Genomic DNA, 18648 nt, shown 5'->3' on the forward strand with positions numbered 1-18648 from the left:
TCAACAGGTCTCTTTAAGAGGATATTAATAGAACTTTCTGAAAGCACAGGTAAATTAAATTTATTTCTCATATATTTATTTTATTTATTTTCCATTAGAAAAGTATAAATAGAAGCAACATTCTTTTTCTCCTCTAAAGAGAAAATTATGAAATCATGCTTTTCTCTCTAGTCTTGGTAAAATGGGGCTTAGTGGTGTTTATTCCAGATCAAAAGCATTTGTTAAAGATACAAAAGAAGTACTTTCAAACAGGAATAAACTGGAAAATAATTTTCAACAAAAACATCCCTGTTTCTACAATCTGTCTTTAAAGGTGTCTGAACAAAGACCACAAAACTGCACATAAATATTTTTGCAATTTTATGTAGATGGTTTCCTGGTAGATGGTTTATGACATGTTTTTCCCAGGCTTTATATTCTGACTCCAGTAATCATTTTAAACTTCATTCCTGTGTTGAATGAGCTGAGCAGTATTGGTTTTCCAGCTGTTCCTACTCATCGTGGTGCAGCAATATAAAAAGCTTCCCCTCAGGCCATTCTGCTTTGCAGCCTGTCTTCCAGAGACCCAAATGTTAATGAGAAGGGCAGCAGCCCATGGGCTCCAGAGAGGATGCTTTGAGTTACCTCCCAAAGCTCTGCAGCATTGTCATCATCACTCCTGCTCATGCCTTTTGTAAGACAGATGGCAAAACGATGTCATCTGAAGAACCATTATAGTTTGGAGGTTTTCAGAGCAACTGTGAAGCTAAAATTAATCCTAGCTCAACTTGTAAGAGGGCAATTAAAGTAAAATTATCTCAGCAAGCTCCAGCAGGAATTTATATTATTTCTAAAGAGCAGCAGACAATTTAATTTTGAAATCTGGCTTAGCATAAAAAAGGCACGTTGTTCAAATATAAGTTAAATGGCCATAAAAGTACTCTTTATTTAGCTTTCAAAACCCAATCTAAGTTATACACCACCTCATTCTTATTGCTATCTCACCCTTTAAAAGGTGCTGTATAAAAAAAAAAAGGTGATTTGGCACGAAGCAGCACTTCTCCAGGGAAGGTGTCACTGTGTGTATGTGGAATGTGCTGCTGCACACCACAGCCTGCATATGTGAGTGTGTGCACAAGAAGTGAAGCTCTTCTTGTCTCCTCAATATATCCAATGTCTGCAGCTTAAGTCATCATCACTTTGGTGCTACCTATATACACTCTGTATATAAGCATTTAAGTCATTAACACATATGTCAAATATAACTACTGGAAAATAAACACATGCAAGAGATGATGGATTTATGAAAGATTCTGGATGCATTTCATTAATACAAGTGTAACTACACAATAAAAAATTGCACTTTCAAAAGATAGTCATGTTTGGCATTACAGCTGTGATTTACTCAAACATCAAATAGACAAAGCATCTATTGAAATATTGATATATTGAAATATCAAGTTAATATCCATGTTTCATCAGAATTTGATTTTAAGGGAAAATTACTGCCCACAACCAACTCAATAAGCCCCACAAAGGATATTTATCCAACCACTACACAGCAGATAGTATTTTTCTATTCCAAATTAATTCCTGATTTAGGACATCTGCATTATAGGACATAAAAATCTTACAATTCATTTTCCTGCTGTTCATTTTTTTCCTCTGAAATATTTGTTACATAAAGTCTTTTATATACAACGCACACACCTCTGTCAAGTTTGATCTTTAAAAATACAAGAAATGCATTTGGCAAATCTGAAGGCAGAACACACACGAAATTCACAGCTCAGATGTTCCTAATGAGAAAGGCTTTAGGACAAAGCATGCCACTTACTTCCCATCTGTGTCTGATGCAGCTGCATAGTGCAGAGGTGTACAACCCCTCTCATCAAGGTCATTCACACTAGCTCCAGATCCCACAAGGGCAAACAGGCACTGATAATTACAATTGGCAGCAGCATAATGGAGTGGAGTTCTTTAGTACACATTTAAATAAAAAGTACAATGGTAAATAACAGCAAAATAATATTATAGAGACAGAAAAAGCAAAATAAAGTGAAACTTAAATCCTCCTTATATTTTTAAGTAAGTATTTGTGGTGAAGAATGCATCATCACAGTACTAAAGAACAGGGCAACTTTCTAGGGACCACTTAACAATGCTGAACTATATATAGTGGATTTATCTGCCAGCCAAAATATGCACAAACTTCACATTAAATGAAGCTTTATTTGAATTTTCTTGTGTAAACTTAGAGAGGAAAATCCAGTTTACATTAGAAATCCTATTTTCTGTTAAGTAATTTTAAGCCACATGGAAAAATATGGACAAATCAAAAACTGCACAACAACTAAATATAGCACAAATAAAATACAACAATTACACAAACACACATTTTTAATAAAAAAAGCACAATTTTGCCTAAGAGAGGAAAACATTACTATTTATTTTTATCTATACTGACATAGCAGAGGCACTGTTAAATATACCTTGTCTTCTTGTATCAAAACCATGAAATATTAGTACTGATGTATAATCTCAGGGAAAACTTATCCCAGCTTCAAATATATAAACAATTCTCTAAATATGCCAGTTTAACTAAAATTTTAAAAAGACCAATATGACTCAGAATTTCATTTTATATTTTTAAAGAGATTGCAGCTATAAATATCTTGATTTTGAGGAGACAGGCAGGCTATTTCCCCTCCCTTAAAATGTCATTTTCCCATTTCTTCCCATTTTAAACTAATATTTTCCTTCTCCTGAAAAAATTCCTCTATATAACATGAATGTCAAACCAAAATCCAACCCAAAAGGAAACCCCAACTTCCGATGACAAAAGTTGTGACAGATAGTTGTTCCTGTTCCTCAGGAAATAATGGAAGTGGAATTTAAAGCAAAATACAACTTTGGATCCATAACATTTTCTTTAAGTCCTACTCCTGCTCCTCACATCCCAGAAAATCATATTTTCCATGATGTGACGTGAGATTTTACATGAGTAATGATCCTGCCATCTAAACTTAAATAAATCATATACTAAAAATAGAAATTAATGTCATTCCAAAGAGTTCAGAGCTCAAACAGGAAAGCAGAAAGGGATCAATATTGTGAAATGAGAAAGGTGAAGCAGTTATAATAAAATACTGGGTATATTAATAACAGAGCTTAGAAATAGCCACAGATGTATAGATTTGACTAATACATTCTTTGGAAAACATTAGTAATGTCCTTGGATGAGAGCAATTTAAACATATTAGATCCATGTTATAAGGAAAGAAGGTTCACAAAAATTACAGTTGAATGTGAAATTCAGTCTTTATAAACAAGACTAAACACCTATCTGACAAAAGAGGATTACAAAACATGTTTGTGACTTTTGAGAACATATGCTGAAACACAGTTTATTAGAGACATCATATCACAAAAAACCACATTTAAACTGGAACCCAGACTTGGCCACATATCACTAAGCTGCTACTGCAATACTTTTAACAGCCCTTTCCAATATACAAATCTGGAATGTCTTACCTTCCAAATCTGTCCTTTTTGTTGAAGTCTGCACCAGTATTTAGCAGAAGATTTAGGCACTCCAAATTCCTATTAAATTAATACACTATTATTTGTGATTGCAAATTTTATTTCATGAATATTGGCCTCTACAAATAGCAGAACTACTACACATGAACATCTCATATGTTAGGTTAATGGAACTGAACTATAATGTGGAATTTTTGATATACACATTTCTGTATGTAAAACAGATTTCATAATTTATGGACCAAACCAATAAAGAATATAAATCATTTCAAAACCACATATATAAATTTAATTGATACCAATTGGCATGCATAAGGCACATAAACGAACCTAATTAAATAAATAATTCAATTCTTATAAACAAATAAATAATAACACCTGCATGTCACAGGTTTTTCCTACCAGGATTCCAGCACAGAGGCAAGATTTTACTGCATATTTTTTAGGGCCCAAATGTAAGTTGAAACATAGATATTTTACTTTTTAATGTAATCAATTTTCAATAAAAAATATGATCATCATAATAGATATACTATGTTGTTTATTGTTTAAACACTATTTTGGGTAACTTTCCTAAACTGAAGATGAGTGAGGGAATGTGTCACAAATTATTTGGTTTTTATATGAAGAGATAGCATTTTTACTTCTATCACTTGCAACAAGGATGTATCTAGCAAGTACTTTTGACTTACAATGATTACTTAACACTATTACTTAAACAACATTCAAACAGAAAAATGAAAATATCAATATCATGGAGTTCTTGTGTCCCACAAAGTGTATCATGAAATTTATTACCCAATTCTTCCAGGCAATTTTGAGTAGCTGCTATAGAAAACCTACAATGCAATAACAATAATCAATATGGATCACAACTCAAGTGATGAGCAAGTAGTTCTGACTACTTCATCCACCTAAACTCTGGAATTTAATTATTGCTTTTATTTTATTTAGACTGACCTTTTATTTATGGATTTGGTAAAAACAAATTTCCCAAAGTTGCTGTTGTCTATGTCATGTCCCACAGTGATCTGAGGTGGGCATGCCATCTTAGAATGCTGTAAATTCTAAAAATTTTATTATTATCCACGGGAATTGAAAAAATCCCCAAATATAAATCTAATGTAAGGCTGATGACACTCGGACACTGTACTCCAGCAATGACTTATTGAGCTGAACAGTTAATTAATTTTCTGTTTGCATACAGAATCCTTCTTGAAATTATTTTCATGTTTACATAAGTTCCAAGGGGAGAGGACAGGAAAAACAGAGAGGAGATAATAGAAAAAAAGAACAACAATGATCAGCAATTGAAAAAGAAATACTGAAAATGAAAGCATGAATGCTTTTTTACACACCCTCCAGCTGCAGCTGCATGAAGACAAGTCCTGCCAAAGTCATCTGGCGTGTCAATGTCAAAACCTACAAAGCAAATATTTTGTAAAATCATTATGTAACATCACCTTTCACAAAACTGCTGTCATCTGCTGTTAAGAGAAATGCTTGCTAAGCAAACTTTACAGCTATTTGCAAAAGAGCATTCAAGCATTAAATATTACTTCATTTGAAACATGTCCTTGCTATTTCCAATGTTTTGAAAAACAGGCATTTAAATAAAACTGAAAGGGGTAAGGTAAAAGACAAGTAGCTGAACTGAGGCTGTGTTCTTCTCATTCTATTTTTCAGTGCCATTTACTATTGAAGATAAGATATATGCAGGTCATATGAAAATTCAGGAATATGCTAGAATTTATGACTGTTTTGCAGAGATTATTAATTTTAGGGATGTCAGTATTGCTAAATATAGGAGCTACTTAAATTTTATCCTTGAGTCTAGTGCTTTAGTCCCAAAGAAAGAACTTTATTGAGTTGGAGTGATGGCTGCAAATAGCAGCTAATTACAGAGGAGCTCTTTGCAGAACACTGGAGTTTTCTCTTTCTGAAAAGGCCCAGCTATGCAACTTCAAGTCCAAGATCACAAACATCAGCAGTGTAATTCCATATCCACCCATATATTTTGACAGAAAGATTACTATTTAAATCAGGCTTCAAAGCTACATTTTTGGTTTGAGAAAACTGTTACACTCTTATGAGAGTTTTGCTCTTGTGTAATGTAACTTATTTACTAAATCTCCATTTGTGGTACCTGGGAATGCTGGTTTTTTGCTGCCTTTTTTTTTTTTTCCTTTTAAGAACTGTTCAACAACATATATAATGAACAACATAAGATATGTTATTCAAAAATACTATTATTTCAAGACTGTTTTCCTACTCCATATCCCTTAAAACAGGTTTTGTATGCACCACTATGCTTTCATCCCATTTCAACAGGGAATGCTCTATAGCAAATAATTAGGAGAGTTTACTAGCTTGGTTGAAGAATAGCCTTTGATGCTTTCCACATCCCTAAGTTGCTTGTCTGCCATCACTAACTACTTGAATGTCATTCAGTACTGGGACAAGGCAGATTGGTAACATTTTAAGGTTTGCACATGAGCATAAATGAATTTGAAAATCAGAGATCATTAATTTACATAAAAGAGACATCTCCCAAGCCCAAAAAGGACACACAGTCTGCACATAGCAATCCCCACACCACGAGCACATCCTAAAAGCTCTTAGCAGTATGTAGTCTTTCTAGCCTGAAGGCTGAACATACTCTTCAAGTCCTTATCTGCTCCAGGCTAGATTTGCATCCAAGTTTTCTCAATTCATGTAAAAGCACAGATATCACTTGCAATTCCTCCACATGATTTCCTTTGTCATGGTTCCTTACTGAACCCCCAGTACAGGCACAGCCAGCACCACAGCATGTGCAGGAAGGAGAAAGAGCCAGTGTTCCTCATTTTGAACACATCCAATTGAAATATTGTCAACTATCGGACAATTCTTTCCTGAAGTGAATCCTTGCAAGTGTGCCCATGACAGGACAGTAATAAAAAACCTTTCCAGTAGGCAGCTTTAGTTATATTCCTCTAGTTCTTTTCCCAGGCTTCCCTAACAAACAGTATAAAGCTGGGGAATTTCTTATGCTTCCTTTTCCCCAGTTCTCTCCTTTCCACTTATCTTTTTTTCAAAAAACATTAAGTGTCTTCAGATTAGTACAGAACCATTTAGTTTATTCTTATTCTTCTTCTGTTCCAGAAGCTTCATTTGGATAAATCTACTTTCTCAGAATTGTACTGGTTCAAAGAGCTCAGAATTCACCTAAGATTCTGGCCAACAAGAGAAGTAATGACCTTCCAACAACCACATCTTCAGGGAGGAAGAGGAGGAGTCAAACATCAAAAGAAAAGTGCAGTTTGCATTGCATTTGGTTAACAACACAATACCAATGCAATAGTTTCTTAATATAGCAGTCCACAGAGTCTTCAGAGTTATTAGGTGCCCACTACAGGAACAGATGGGAATAGACTGATCTGTATTAAGCTAAAGACATCATGGAATGGAAATTGGATGGTCCATAAATTAATAAAAAATATTATCAATCTTTCTCCTTGAAGTTTCATTATGGTCTAAACCAGTCATCCCCCCTCTGTGGCCAACTCAAAATGCACAAACACAATACTAAAGAAATTATAAATGTATTATTAAAATCTGGACTTTTTTTTAAAACTTATATCTGCAAAAGTTTGCATTCAGTTTAACTATGGACTGTCCATTAAAAAACAAGCATTGGCCCCAATGTACTAGTAAACTATGAGGATTTCTATGCATCACTAAATTAAGACTTAATGAAAAGCTATTCTGTGAAATACACAATGAAGTACAAAGCACCTTGTAAGAATTTAAGAGAGTGTCCTACCTGATGAGAGGAGCTTTCTGCAGCAGTCTGAAAATCCACTTAATGCTGCCAAATGGAGAGGAAACATCCCATGTATACCCCGCCTAAGATACACCATAATCAGGTATCACAGTTTCATTACAATTAAAATAAAACAAACATGATTGTGTGCCAAAGTGCACATGAATGGTGGGTTCAGCAAACCACCTCATTAGAATACTGAGCTAACTTCACATTTTAAACACTTCTTTCCAAGCTATCAGCATGCATTATCAGTGCAACAGCCTATTAAAACTTTCAGAGCTTTTATTTCAAATACATTACAGAAAACTTTATTTCTCTTAGTTTTGGTACAAATTGTGATATACTGACTAGCTACTTACAAGTATAGTACAGCATAATAAACAAAGTATTTCCTAGTGCAAGTTGAAGATGATAATAAAAATTGCACTAATTCTGTTAACCTAATAAATACACTTGTAAATTATGTCAGCTTGCATTCATGTCAGTAAAGTTACCTACTTTGCAGTGTCAGCACCACTCGTGATCAGAGTGTTGATTAATAGCTCGTGGCCATATCTAGCTGCTATGTGCAAAGGGGTATTTCCATTCTTATCTTCACAGTCTATTTCAGCTCCTATAATAAAGAGTAATTACTAAGTAAGGGTATATCCAGGCATTCAGATACTTTGTTAGACAAATGGGACCGATAATCATTTAAGTAACATTATTGTCAGTGACTAAAACAGTTTGAATTTAAAACTTATACAGATTTCAGTGGTAGAGAAAAGCATTTTCTTATGTAACCTTATGGGACAAACTGGATAATGGAAAATAACCTGGGTTATGGAAAACAAATCTCTATACATATTGCTGCATTCTTAAAAAGAAATGGTTCATCAGTGTAACTTATCAAACTTTATAAACAGATATGCTGGACTCCTCCACTATTACTGGACACTGGACATGAAAAAAATTCAGCATGTTGTTACCAATATAAGAGGACGAAAACATCCAAAATGGAAAGCTTATGGCAAAAATACTCCCTCCCCCTTTTTACCATTTTGAATGATGGTTTGGGATCTTGAAAATCTACCATGGATTGCTGTCATGTGCAAAGGTGTTTTCCCATCTTTACTCTGGAAAAGAAAAAAGAAATGCTGTTACTTATTGCCAGTAACAGTAATAATCAGTTCTGAAAAAAAAAAAAAAAAAAAAAGAAACCCAACAAAAAGGACATTTCTTTCTTCTTTTCTCCCTACACTCCATTCTTTAAATTGTTTCTATGCACTTTGCCACACAGATGCTGGCGAGGACAAGTTCAGCATGACATGGCAAGATTTTCACAAGAGCTGCTCTTAGTCACTCTTCCAGTTGCCAGTGACAACTCAGGGGTGCCCACTCACTCACTCACACTTCTGTCCCCAAGATAACTCTCAAGAGGATGATGACAGCACACAATTTCAGCAACAAGTCTATGTCCAACCCCTCCCCTCCCCAAGGGTAAAATAAAACAATGCTTTAAGCTTGTTTCTTGAAAAAAAGTAGCTGTATTTACTAGAGGGGTTTACACATTATATTAGAAGACAACACATTACAAAGCTCATGTGTTTCCTAGAAATTTCTGCAAAGTGATGTTGGTAAGCAATTTATCATAAACTATAAGTAATCCTAGGGTAGAACTATTCAACCCTACTAGGTAGTACACATTTGAAATGCACATTTTGAATGTGCACTTAGTCATTCACCCAGTAAAGACATCCTTGAAGCAGGCTAACAGTAACACATAAGGAAACTTCACTTTTTAACAGCTCAAAGCACCATTTCCACTGTTGCTATTATTTTGGAATGATGTTCCCTTCATACTTGTCACAGGTAATGGGAAAGCTTTACTGCAGAAAAAAAAGTTCCTACACATGCACTCAAAAAATTTCAAACATGACACAGAAAATCAAAGAACCCTTGAGTGCAGTATGCACATGCATACTGCATCTGTATGTTCAGTGATGGCTTTGAAGAGTATGAAAGGTTCACAAAATACACAGTTAAATCAGACAAATATGGCAGGGGAACATATGATATGAACACATGTCAAACATGTGTTTGAAACATGACAAATTGTTGTCATATGCAAAAGTGTCTTCCCATCTTTTCTCTCCCTTTGGCACCAAATGACATGGTTCTATGGATGTGATACTGAAAGTCTGCTGAAGTCCCTTTTAGGGATGGATACAGAATTTTTCATTGTGTCACTGCCCAGAGCAGCATAACAGCACAATTATGTGAAACACTGTCTTCTCAGACCTAGGTTGAAAGAAATAAAACACGTGATAAGGAATGCCAAGTTATCTCTAGCTCTTCCAGCTAGTAGATTTCTTTGACCATAAATAATCCAAAAGACAACATCCACATATCCATAGGAGATGCAAATAAACAAAGAATACGGGGTTGAAATCCTCTTGAGGAATTAGACAATTTTAATTCTGTCATTGGAGGCCTTAAGAAAAAGCCAAATAAACACACCATAAGTGACAATTTCTCCAAGCAACTTCTGTGCTCCAGTTTTCTTTCATGTTTCTCCCTAGAGTTCAGTTCTCATCTCTTTTTCCAAGCACTACAATTATCTGTGCCCAATTACTTTAAAACAACTGTTAAACATCTGGTGACTTTTCTCCTCACTTTTATCCTTCTTTAACCTGAAGCATCTATAGAATCTATTAACTTAAAGAAAAATTATCATATAAAATAAGCTTAGTGAAATAACAGACAGAATTTCAGGACTCAGGTAAAGTAGCCTGCAGTCTCACTGGCTTAGATGGAACAAATCTGTATCTCAAAGGAAGGCTAATGAAGAAAAAAAAGATGGAGCTGAAAAAACACAGATCTCATAATGCACCTTACAAAGACATAGGAATAACTTAGGGTGACAGTATTAGAAGCGGAAGAGCACTGTGATTAAGTTTTCTCACAAGAAAACTTCAGTAAGATCTTGAAAAGAACAACAAAATAAGCTACAGAATAATTTTCCACTTATAAATGAAAAAAACACAGTACAAACAATAAGAGATTTTTAGATTTACTCCATTCAAATTTACTTAAAAATGCACCTAACATAGATTTCTAAGACAATGGATTTTATGAGAGTGCCTCTCTCATGTCTAACAGTTTCAGGTTCCTTTCCAGCCCAGATATAACACAACATGCAATTGTCTATCAGCATATAAACATAGAACAGGTATAAAATTTAATGAAGGACAAGTCCCATGTTGAAGCAGGTATAGGACTGCATTCAGAATTGCCTTCTAAGACACTAGAAAAGGATATACAGGACCAGAACCAGTAGCCAAACACTTCTTTAAGCAATGAAATATCAATGCTCTATTAAGCAAATCACTATTTCTTGATATGCCAGGAGATTGGACTGCAGAAGCAGAGAGGTATCTTCTAAACTTTGCTTCCATTTCCTTTTCTTTATGTCTTTAGGTTCTTCTCTCTAAATATCAAGCTAACTACAGCTGTGTGATTTAATGAGATCAGACAGGATCACAGCACCTGACAGGGCAGCTATGGGCTAATGATAACTTCTGTTGTCTTCAGTGAAACTCAGCTAAATGTGGTAATAGGAATCACCCAAATCTCTCCTATCACTAGAGAAAATGTATCCACAAAATACTTGGATCATAGCAAATTTGCTAAGAACAGTAATTGCTATTAGACAGAAATAATACACAGCACAAGGTGCCTTATTGAGTGATTACTCACATATTAACTGTACTCAGACTACTGAGCTTCACTGAGGGAGAGGAAATGTGGGTCTATCATGTCACAGCATTCCTCCAAATGAAATCTCCCCCTAGCAACAATTCTTATGTTCTAGTACCACCAATGAAAGTAAAAAAATTTTCTATTTAGGTCACTGAATTTTCAATCAGCAATGAGGCCCATAAAACTATTAATACTGTCCCATTACATACTCATTTCAATGTGTTCTTCCATGCATGGAAATCCTGAATAGTGAAGAGGGAGTGCTGCAGTAATGAGCAATACTTAATAAGATTCACTGTTCTACAGTGGACACTGACAAGGCTATGAAAACAAGTAGGAAATTATGTCCAGAGGTGATAAAAAGCATATAACATATTTCTACTGTTCTATTATCTTCTGCTACATAATCCCTTCTTGAGATGAGGCCAGCACTCTCAGATATGCACAAGAACTTCCCTTCTATCTGCCATCAGGAGTAAGAGTGTTTCCCTTTTGCTCTCCCCACTCAGTCATCCCCAGCAGGAAGCACTGTAATAGTACTGTCCAGCCTGCACCTACATTGCCATCCATATCCACTCTCTCACCTCTAAAATCACAGGAAAAGCTGCACATGGAAGGAAATGATTGAATCAGCCTACACAAGCAATATAATTATGATGAAAAATAGATCTAAGAGCCATTTTAAGAACTATTTTGAACTCCAACCTCAGTATTTGGAAACTGAACCAGCTTGGTTTCAATAAATATTTAGTGAGACAACCCTAATTCCATCTTATTTTAAATCTACAATTCTTTCTTAGTTACACAACATATTCTGTTTTTTTAGGGATTGCTCTTCTGATTAAATCCAAGATTTATCTTTATAGGCCTTTCCAGGGAAGTAGAAGTTGACTTAAAAATTATTTTCTTTTGCCTCAGTTCTTGCACTTTTCCACAGTGCAAGTGATAAGTTTTCATATGCAAAGTAAGGCTGTTCACACCTTCAGGTGCAAATTTACAGGCCAAATTCAGTCATACTGGTACAAATCCACAGAAATGCTACTAACAGAATTACAACAGAAACACCTTGATGAGGAAAGTGGGGATAAATGCTATTTTCAAGCTATAATTGCTTAAAATCCCTCCATGGCCCTACTTGCTTTTTGCACTTAATAATTTTGATGTGTACAAAATCAGCACATTTTAATTACAACCAACCCATAGCTAAACCTAATGCTGTTTCTGAAATGGAGCCCTGTTCATTTTTTTATTCTTCATCAGAAATATGCCCAAAATCATGAACACTTACAGCCCTGCATTTAGAAAAAACAGTAATTCTTGGCTTGGCAATATTTTTCAGAGCATCACAGAAGAGTTTGGGTTCACAGGGACCTCAGGTGGTTCCAACCCTGCTAGCATGGGCAGGGTTCCACTTGACTAAGTAGCTCAAAGCCCCATCCAGCCTGGCATTGAACCCTTCCAGGGATGGGGCATCCACAACTTCCCTGGACAACCTGTTCCAAGGCCTCACCACCCTCACAGTAAAGAATTTCTTCCTAATATCTAATCTAACCCTTCTGTCAAAGCCTGAAGCCATTTCCCCTTGTCCCACCATGCCCTTGCACAAAGTCCCTGCCCAACTCTCTTGTAGGCCCCCTTCAGGTGCTAGAAGGTGCTCCAAGCTCTCCTTTGCTCTTATTTGTGTGAGTAACACACAAATATAATCAGTAGTATATTTAACATTGTGGGATTATTTTCATGGCAGACCACACTTTACTGAAAAATGATGTTTCAAGAATGTAGGACAAAAGTCAGCCAGCCCTGCAACACTGAACACTCAGTCATATGCAGCCTGGGACATTAGGCAGAGCAGAAAGCTGGCAACAAAAATAAATGGACTGTGACCTGGATATTTTAGGACAAGTTGGCAATAAACCCTATAACACAGCTCCTTACTTCTGCAGGGCACTTCAGTGATGAATTTTTCCACAACTGAGTTATGCACATTTTTATTAAATGAGCTGCATGTCTAAATATATGTAACAGTGAGCAGGAACATTCATTTAGGAATTTTCCACATCAAAGAGTTAATTTTTAAAATACTCTCAAATTTTCAGTTGGCTATGAGTTTTGTACTAACAATAGATATAAAACTGTATTTTGGAATTAGTTAGCAGAAAACCAGCTTCAATCACTGTAAAATCACTGCTGACGTGAAGTGAACCACAAACCCCAAGATTTTTAACAGAAATGTCAGCTACTCTAATATTCACCTCCTGCACAGATTGTGCTGAAATTCAAGCATAAACCTATTAAGCAAGATTCTTTTCCATTTTTTTTCAAGAAATTAAATAACAGATAATTCCTGTCATACTACATGTGGGTGACAGTTCAGGCAACCAGACATTTTGCCATAAGGAACACTTGGACTCTTCATTCCATATACCCATTTCCTACCTCCCTCAGCCTGAAACCTGCCAAGACATCAGATACTGCCACTAAATATTTCTGAACACAGTCAAGTTTTAATTACTAGAGTAAAGATCAACATAATACAAACCAGGTGGTCTTACATCTCTCTACCTACAACAAGGCTGGATTCCAAGGAATATTCTGCAGTCAAAGACTTGTGACCAAACAAAGATGTAAAATGCATACTGACTCTGCTCACACAATTTTGCTGGAGTAATTAAAACATCAGCTGTTTAAGACTTTCCATTGGCCTGATCTACTCATATTTGTATTTTTAATACACTCTTCCCCGATCTCTCTGATTGATTAGATTCTAAGATCTTACATTATCATCTCTTCAACTGCTCCTGCAATTAACCAGATCATACACATTTCCCTGAAATATCCCTGATTTTGTTCACATTACTTATTTATAAGAAAAACATGTGCTTTTGCATTTTTTCACATTATTTGCTCTTACTTACATGGCTAGACCAGGGTAAACAAAGCATACAGAATTCTGACATCTAAATGTAATTGAGATTGGCCAGACATTATTGGCATTTTTCTTCATCCTTTTGGGCTATAAAATATATTCCATTGAGGTTTCCAGATTCAGATCAATTCTTGAAGCAAAATATTGGCTCATTTTTACTGCAGTATTTTTCAAACAAATACTCCATCTATCAGTGGGAACTTCTCCATGTTATCAAAACAAGTATGTTTGAAAAAACTACCTCCAATAAGGATGTACAGCATTTTTAAGAGTGAAAGGATGGCTTTGGATATACCTACCTTTATATTTACATCTGCTCCATTGCAGACCAAGAGCTCTAAACACAATGCTCCATGTGTTGATGCAGCAGCAAAGTGCAAAGGTGTGAACCCCTTCTCATTCACTTGATTTACATTAGCACCACAGTCTATGAGTTCATTCACTACAACATCTTGCCCATTGTAACAAGCTACATGGAGAGGAGTATTTCCATAGGCATTTGGCTCATTCATCTATAGGAGAAAAAAAAAAAAAACCAAGATTAGTTAGTAGGCAAAAAACTGTACTTAATGCAGCACTTAATTCTAACAAAGGAAACATCTCAAGTCACGAGATTATGTTTGGAACTCTACAAAAGCAGAAATTAAAAGCAAGTTCTGGATATAGCATGTTGATTGAGATCTGTGTCCTGGGGAAGATATGATTGCTTTACAAGTGAGCCAACCTCCTCCAATTGTCTCCACACCAGTTTCCTGTATGCAACTCTAAGAGAAGCCGCACATGCCAAAAATATCAACTGTGGCAATTTGTATAGATGCTACACAAAAAGCACAGCACAGACCTCTATAAAACAGCATTGCATTTCTGATCTACTCCTCAATATTGAGCTTGAGTTGCAATCTCCAGCCTTGCAAGACTAAGATTATGATTCACAATGTAGATTTCTTACAGTTTCACAGTTTATTGGTAACACTCCTTCTACAGGCAGGTACTGTAGAACCTTTTAATTTGTTTTGCATTTCAATATTAATATGGACTCATTTACTGCAGTACTGAAGTTTCTCACAATTTTTAGTATCATCTAAAATTTATGTCATGTAGGAAAGTCAGTTCCAGGTATATTTTACCAAATAAGGCAAAAGCATTTAATTTCCTGCACTTCAAAAATTATTGTGTGGCACTTCAGAAATTATTGTGTGGCAAAGCTAGGATCGGAATTCCTATTTCCTGACTCACAGTCCAATGAATTAAGAGCAAGAAATATCAAATAAACAAAATGCCCCACTAAATACACATTTATTTTCCAAGTATTGTGCAAAATCTGCAAGGCTCTGAAGGAGGTTTTCTTTTAATGGAGAAATGAGGGTTTATAAAAGAAGAAGTAGTATTTCAAGAGATCTTCCTTCACGTACTTTCACTATATCCCAACCTGTGTGCTACAAGTACTAACAAGAGTATTTCAAACAAAAAAAAAAATCCCATTTAATTTTATTTTTCCTTACATCAACTCCAAGATCCAGAAGATATTTCACTACACTGATCATCCCACTAGATGCTGCAGCATGTAAGGGTGTATATGATTTCTTGTCTTTGCATGTCACTTCAGCTGTATGGGTGACGAGCAATTTCACAACTTCAATATGACCTAAAATAATAAGGACAAATAAAATGAAGCATCATATTTTATTAACCAGCACAGGTTTGCAAACTTCATAATTCTACAATTGTTCTAACATGATCAAGAAACTATTCCTTTGGACCTAATGTAGAAAAGAAAAAATTGTTCTTGTTTTCTAATCCTATCATGAACTATAAAAGAAACATAAAATAATCATCTCCACACACCCCACCAACAACCACTGCAAAAATAAATTTGTATACTCAAAACACAATCCTGGAGAACTAGAGAAACAAAGTAACTTTGTAATTATTAAGTACTGACCACAAATTTACATTAACAACTTGCGAGACAATGTGACTGCCAATCTTCCACTGTCACCTCAACTCCAAACACGCCCATTAAGATTTTTAAATCTTACAGAAACTTGGAAAAATTGATGCAAACACAAAAAGAAGAAAATATTCTACTTTTACATCAAAATATACCCCCCAATCCAACTTCCTTTACCCATAAAGCATTTAAAATGTTAAGCCACATCATGCAGGATTTAGTAAAGCTCTGTTTTCAAGACTGACTCAGAGACGATCTTTGAGGAACTGCAGCCTTTTAAAAGTATCAACTGCTCTCCTAAGACAATGGAAGTAGAGTACAAGGAAGAGTGTGGAGAGCCTGGGAAAGGCTGTTTTACAGCAGGCTTCTATATTTCCCTCAGCTGAATACCTTCATGGCCTCTTTCTTTAAGCCATGCTTAAACCAGGCTCTCCACAGAAGAGTAAGAGTAAGAGTTGGGATAATGAAGAAGGCATGGGGGAGGTTCCAGGTGGAAAAGAGAAGAGAGGGCAGGGAGCCCACCCTGCAGTGGTGGGCAGTAGCTCTCACTGCCAGCTTTGGGCCAGGGACCCCAGCGCCAGCACCCGCCCCAGCTGCAAGGGGCAAGGAGCTTTTCCCTTCCATGGCCACATGCTCCTCCTCTGCTTGCAGGCACTTGTGACACTGCCTGCTAAGAAGCCATGAAAATGGGGTAGCCAAGTATCTGTCATTCTTGCTCTGTTGTTAATTTAACAGCCAAACAACTAATTACTGCAAGCACACGGATAGTCATGACAAAGACTGCTGAATAAAGAAATACATGACTTTAACAGAGCACAATACACTTGGTGCTTTACTTTTGTAACTGACCCATGCAGAACTTTTATTTTACCTTTCAGGTGACATCCCTTCCTTAGTTAAAGAAGTGGTGAGGAGCACACGGAATAATTTTGTTTATACTTATCTGGTCAGATATCTAAGTAGAAAGTATCAAACCCACCTTTCAGTTTAGGTGCTTCATAAAGAGTGTGGGTCTTTGCTTCATAAGCAGTTAAGAGAATTTGCAAAAGTTTGAATAGGAAGTGCCTACCCAAAGGAATACAGACAAAGCTATTTTTATAAACACTCAGACACTGATACTTATTTTATGCTGCCTACCCAACAGTACACAGAACACCATTTCACCTAGCTATACCAACCAAAGCCATAAGACTTCACCAGTGCAATGTGAAGTGCTTCAAAATTTCACTTCTTAATTACCTCAGTATAGTAGGAAAGAAGGGAAAGAGAAATGCAAACACAATACTCATCTTTTTACCCAAATACAATGGGGAAAAGAAAGAAAACAAGCCCTCAAGGAGAAACAGAAGTACAGAAGATATGGAAAGCAGCGAAAGGAATAGAGACAGTGAACAGAACAGTGGCAGAAAAAACTTCAAAGAGAGAGTAAAAAGCCAAAAAAACCCCTGACCTGCATTGAAAAGGCAAGCAGCGATCAGTGGAAGACTCTCAAAGGGAAGGGCAAGGAACTTGATGTGAGAAGTGCTGCAGAGAGATCCCAGTGCACCAGTGAGGGCAACACCAGCACACAGCACTGTGAGCCCATTTCAGTCCCAGCTTTGCAGCCGGACAGCAATGGAGCCAGGGGAAAAGCAGGAAGGAAGCAAAACAATGGATATCACCCTAGAAAGTTATTTATAGCAGAGTGACGAAAAACATAACTTCTTTATTTTATGGTCAGTTTTACATGGTGGTAAACTTTTTAAGGTTTTCTCCAAACAATTGGAGCAATGTACAATGGCTCTAAATTGTGAAGGAGAAGGTCATAATTATTTTTACTTTAATTGAAGATTTTCAAAAGCTTTTTCTTCTCTATTGTCTACAGGGAAATTTAGGCAGATCAACATCAATTAAACTACATTTTTCCTGCCCAAACACTCTTCATTAAGAGAGTTCCCTGTAAATAGCCTACAATATAGCACTGATTAAAATTGGAATAAATGTAGCTTATCTGCAAAACAGAAGACTTTTCATCTAGGCAAGCACAAGGCAAAAGGTGTCACTGGCCTCTCACTGACTCTTGTCAGTTCTCTGAAATTTCACATACAAGTTTCATTCAACAAAATTTTGCAAATAACCACATTCAATAAGGTGGCTGGACAGACACTGCTTTGCAGATATAAGTAGTACATCAAAAACACTAATACTGAAATAACATTAGATCAATAATGAAGATTTTTCTTTAACTTCTGGGGTTTTAAGTACTGGTATAAATACCTGAAGTGCAATCTCATCCAGCTTGAAATAATAAATTAAGAGCATTATTGCTGTGATGATCACTTCCTAATTGAATGGCACATTCAATTCTTTTCAAGTCTGATAAAAGGCAAGGAAGAGCATTACTCTGACAGCATTGCCAGGGCATTGATCAAGACCACAAGAACAATAATTATCCACTCCTGGAATAAGAATGGTGAGGCAAGAATTTGTAGTTTCAGAGATGAAACATTCCTTGAAAATACAATCCCCAAGGACGCTGCAATGATCCTCTGTTTCAGGTGCCCCTTGTATTAACTGCTTACTTTTTATTTAGCATTTCTGCAAAATGTGTCACCTGTGACTAGACTTGCTAATTGAAGAACACAGTTCCTTCTTTTTAAAGAACAAAACTACTTACCTTACTTTTCTTCTTCCAACAAATTGATTTTCATCACCACAAAA

At 35.9% G+C, this 18648-nt stretch overlaps 1 protein-coding gene across 4 annotated transcripts in view; it reads right to left on the minus strand.

Moving 5' to 3' along the window:
* Positions 1 to 18648, minus strand: part of ANKRD28 (ankyrin repeat domain 28) — a 123632-nt gene that overhangs the window by 20166 nt on the left and 84818 nt on the right. For all 4 annotated transcript variants that reach the window (XR_010439121.1, XM_064704579.1, XM_064704578.1 and 1 more), the window contains exons 7-14: positions 15500 to 15642; positions 14297 to 14509; positions 8367 to 8445; positions 7829 to 7943; positions 7328 to 7410; positions 4881 to 4944; positions 3514 to 3582; positions 1817 to 1957 (exon numbers count right to left, since the gene is read on the minus strand). Coding sequence is in view for 3 of the 4 variants with exons in the window: in XM_064704579.1 (XP_064560649.1) it covers positions 1817 to 1957; positions 3514 to 3582; positions 4881 to 4944; positions 7328 to 7410; positions 7829 to 7943; positions 8367 to 8445; positions 14297 to 14509; positions 15500 to 15642 (907 nt within the window). In the remaining variant the exon portion in view is untranslated. The remainder of the gene's footprint in view (positions 1 to 1816; positions 1958 to 3513; positions 3583 to 4880; positions 4945 to 7327; positions 7411 to 7828; positions 7944 to 8366; positions 8446 to 14296; positions 14510 to 15499; positions 15643 to 18648) is intronic.

This window comes from Zonotrichia leucophrys, chromosome 2, assembly GCF_028769735.1.
Source record: "Zonotrichia leucophrys gambelii isolate GWCS_2022_RI chromosome 2, RI_Zleu_2.0, whole genome shotgun sequence".
In the NCBI taxonomy this organism is placed as follows: Eukaryota; Metazoa; Chordata; class Aves; order Passeriformes; family Passerellidae; genus Zonotrichia; species Zonotrichia leucophrys.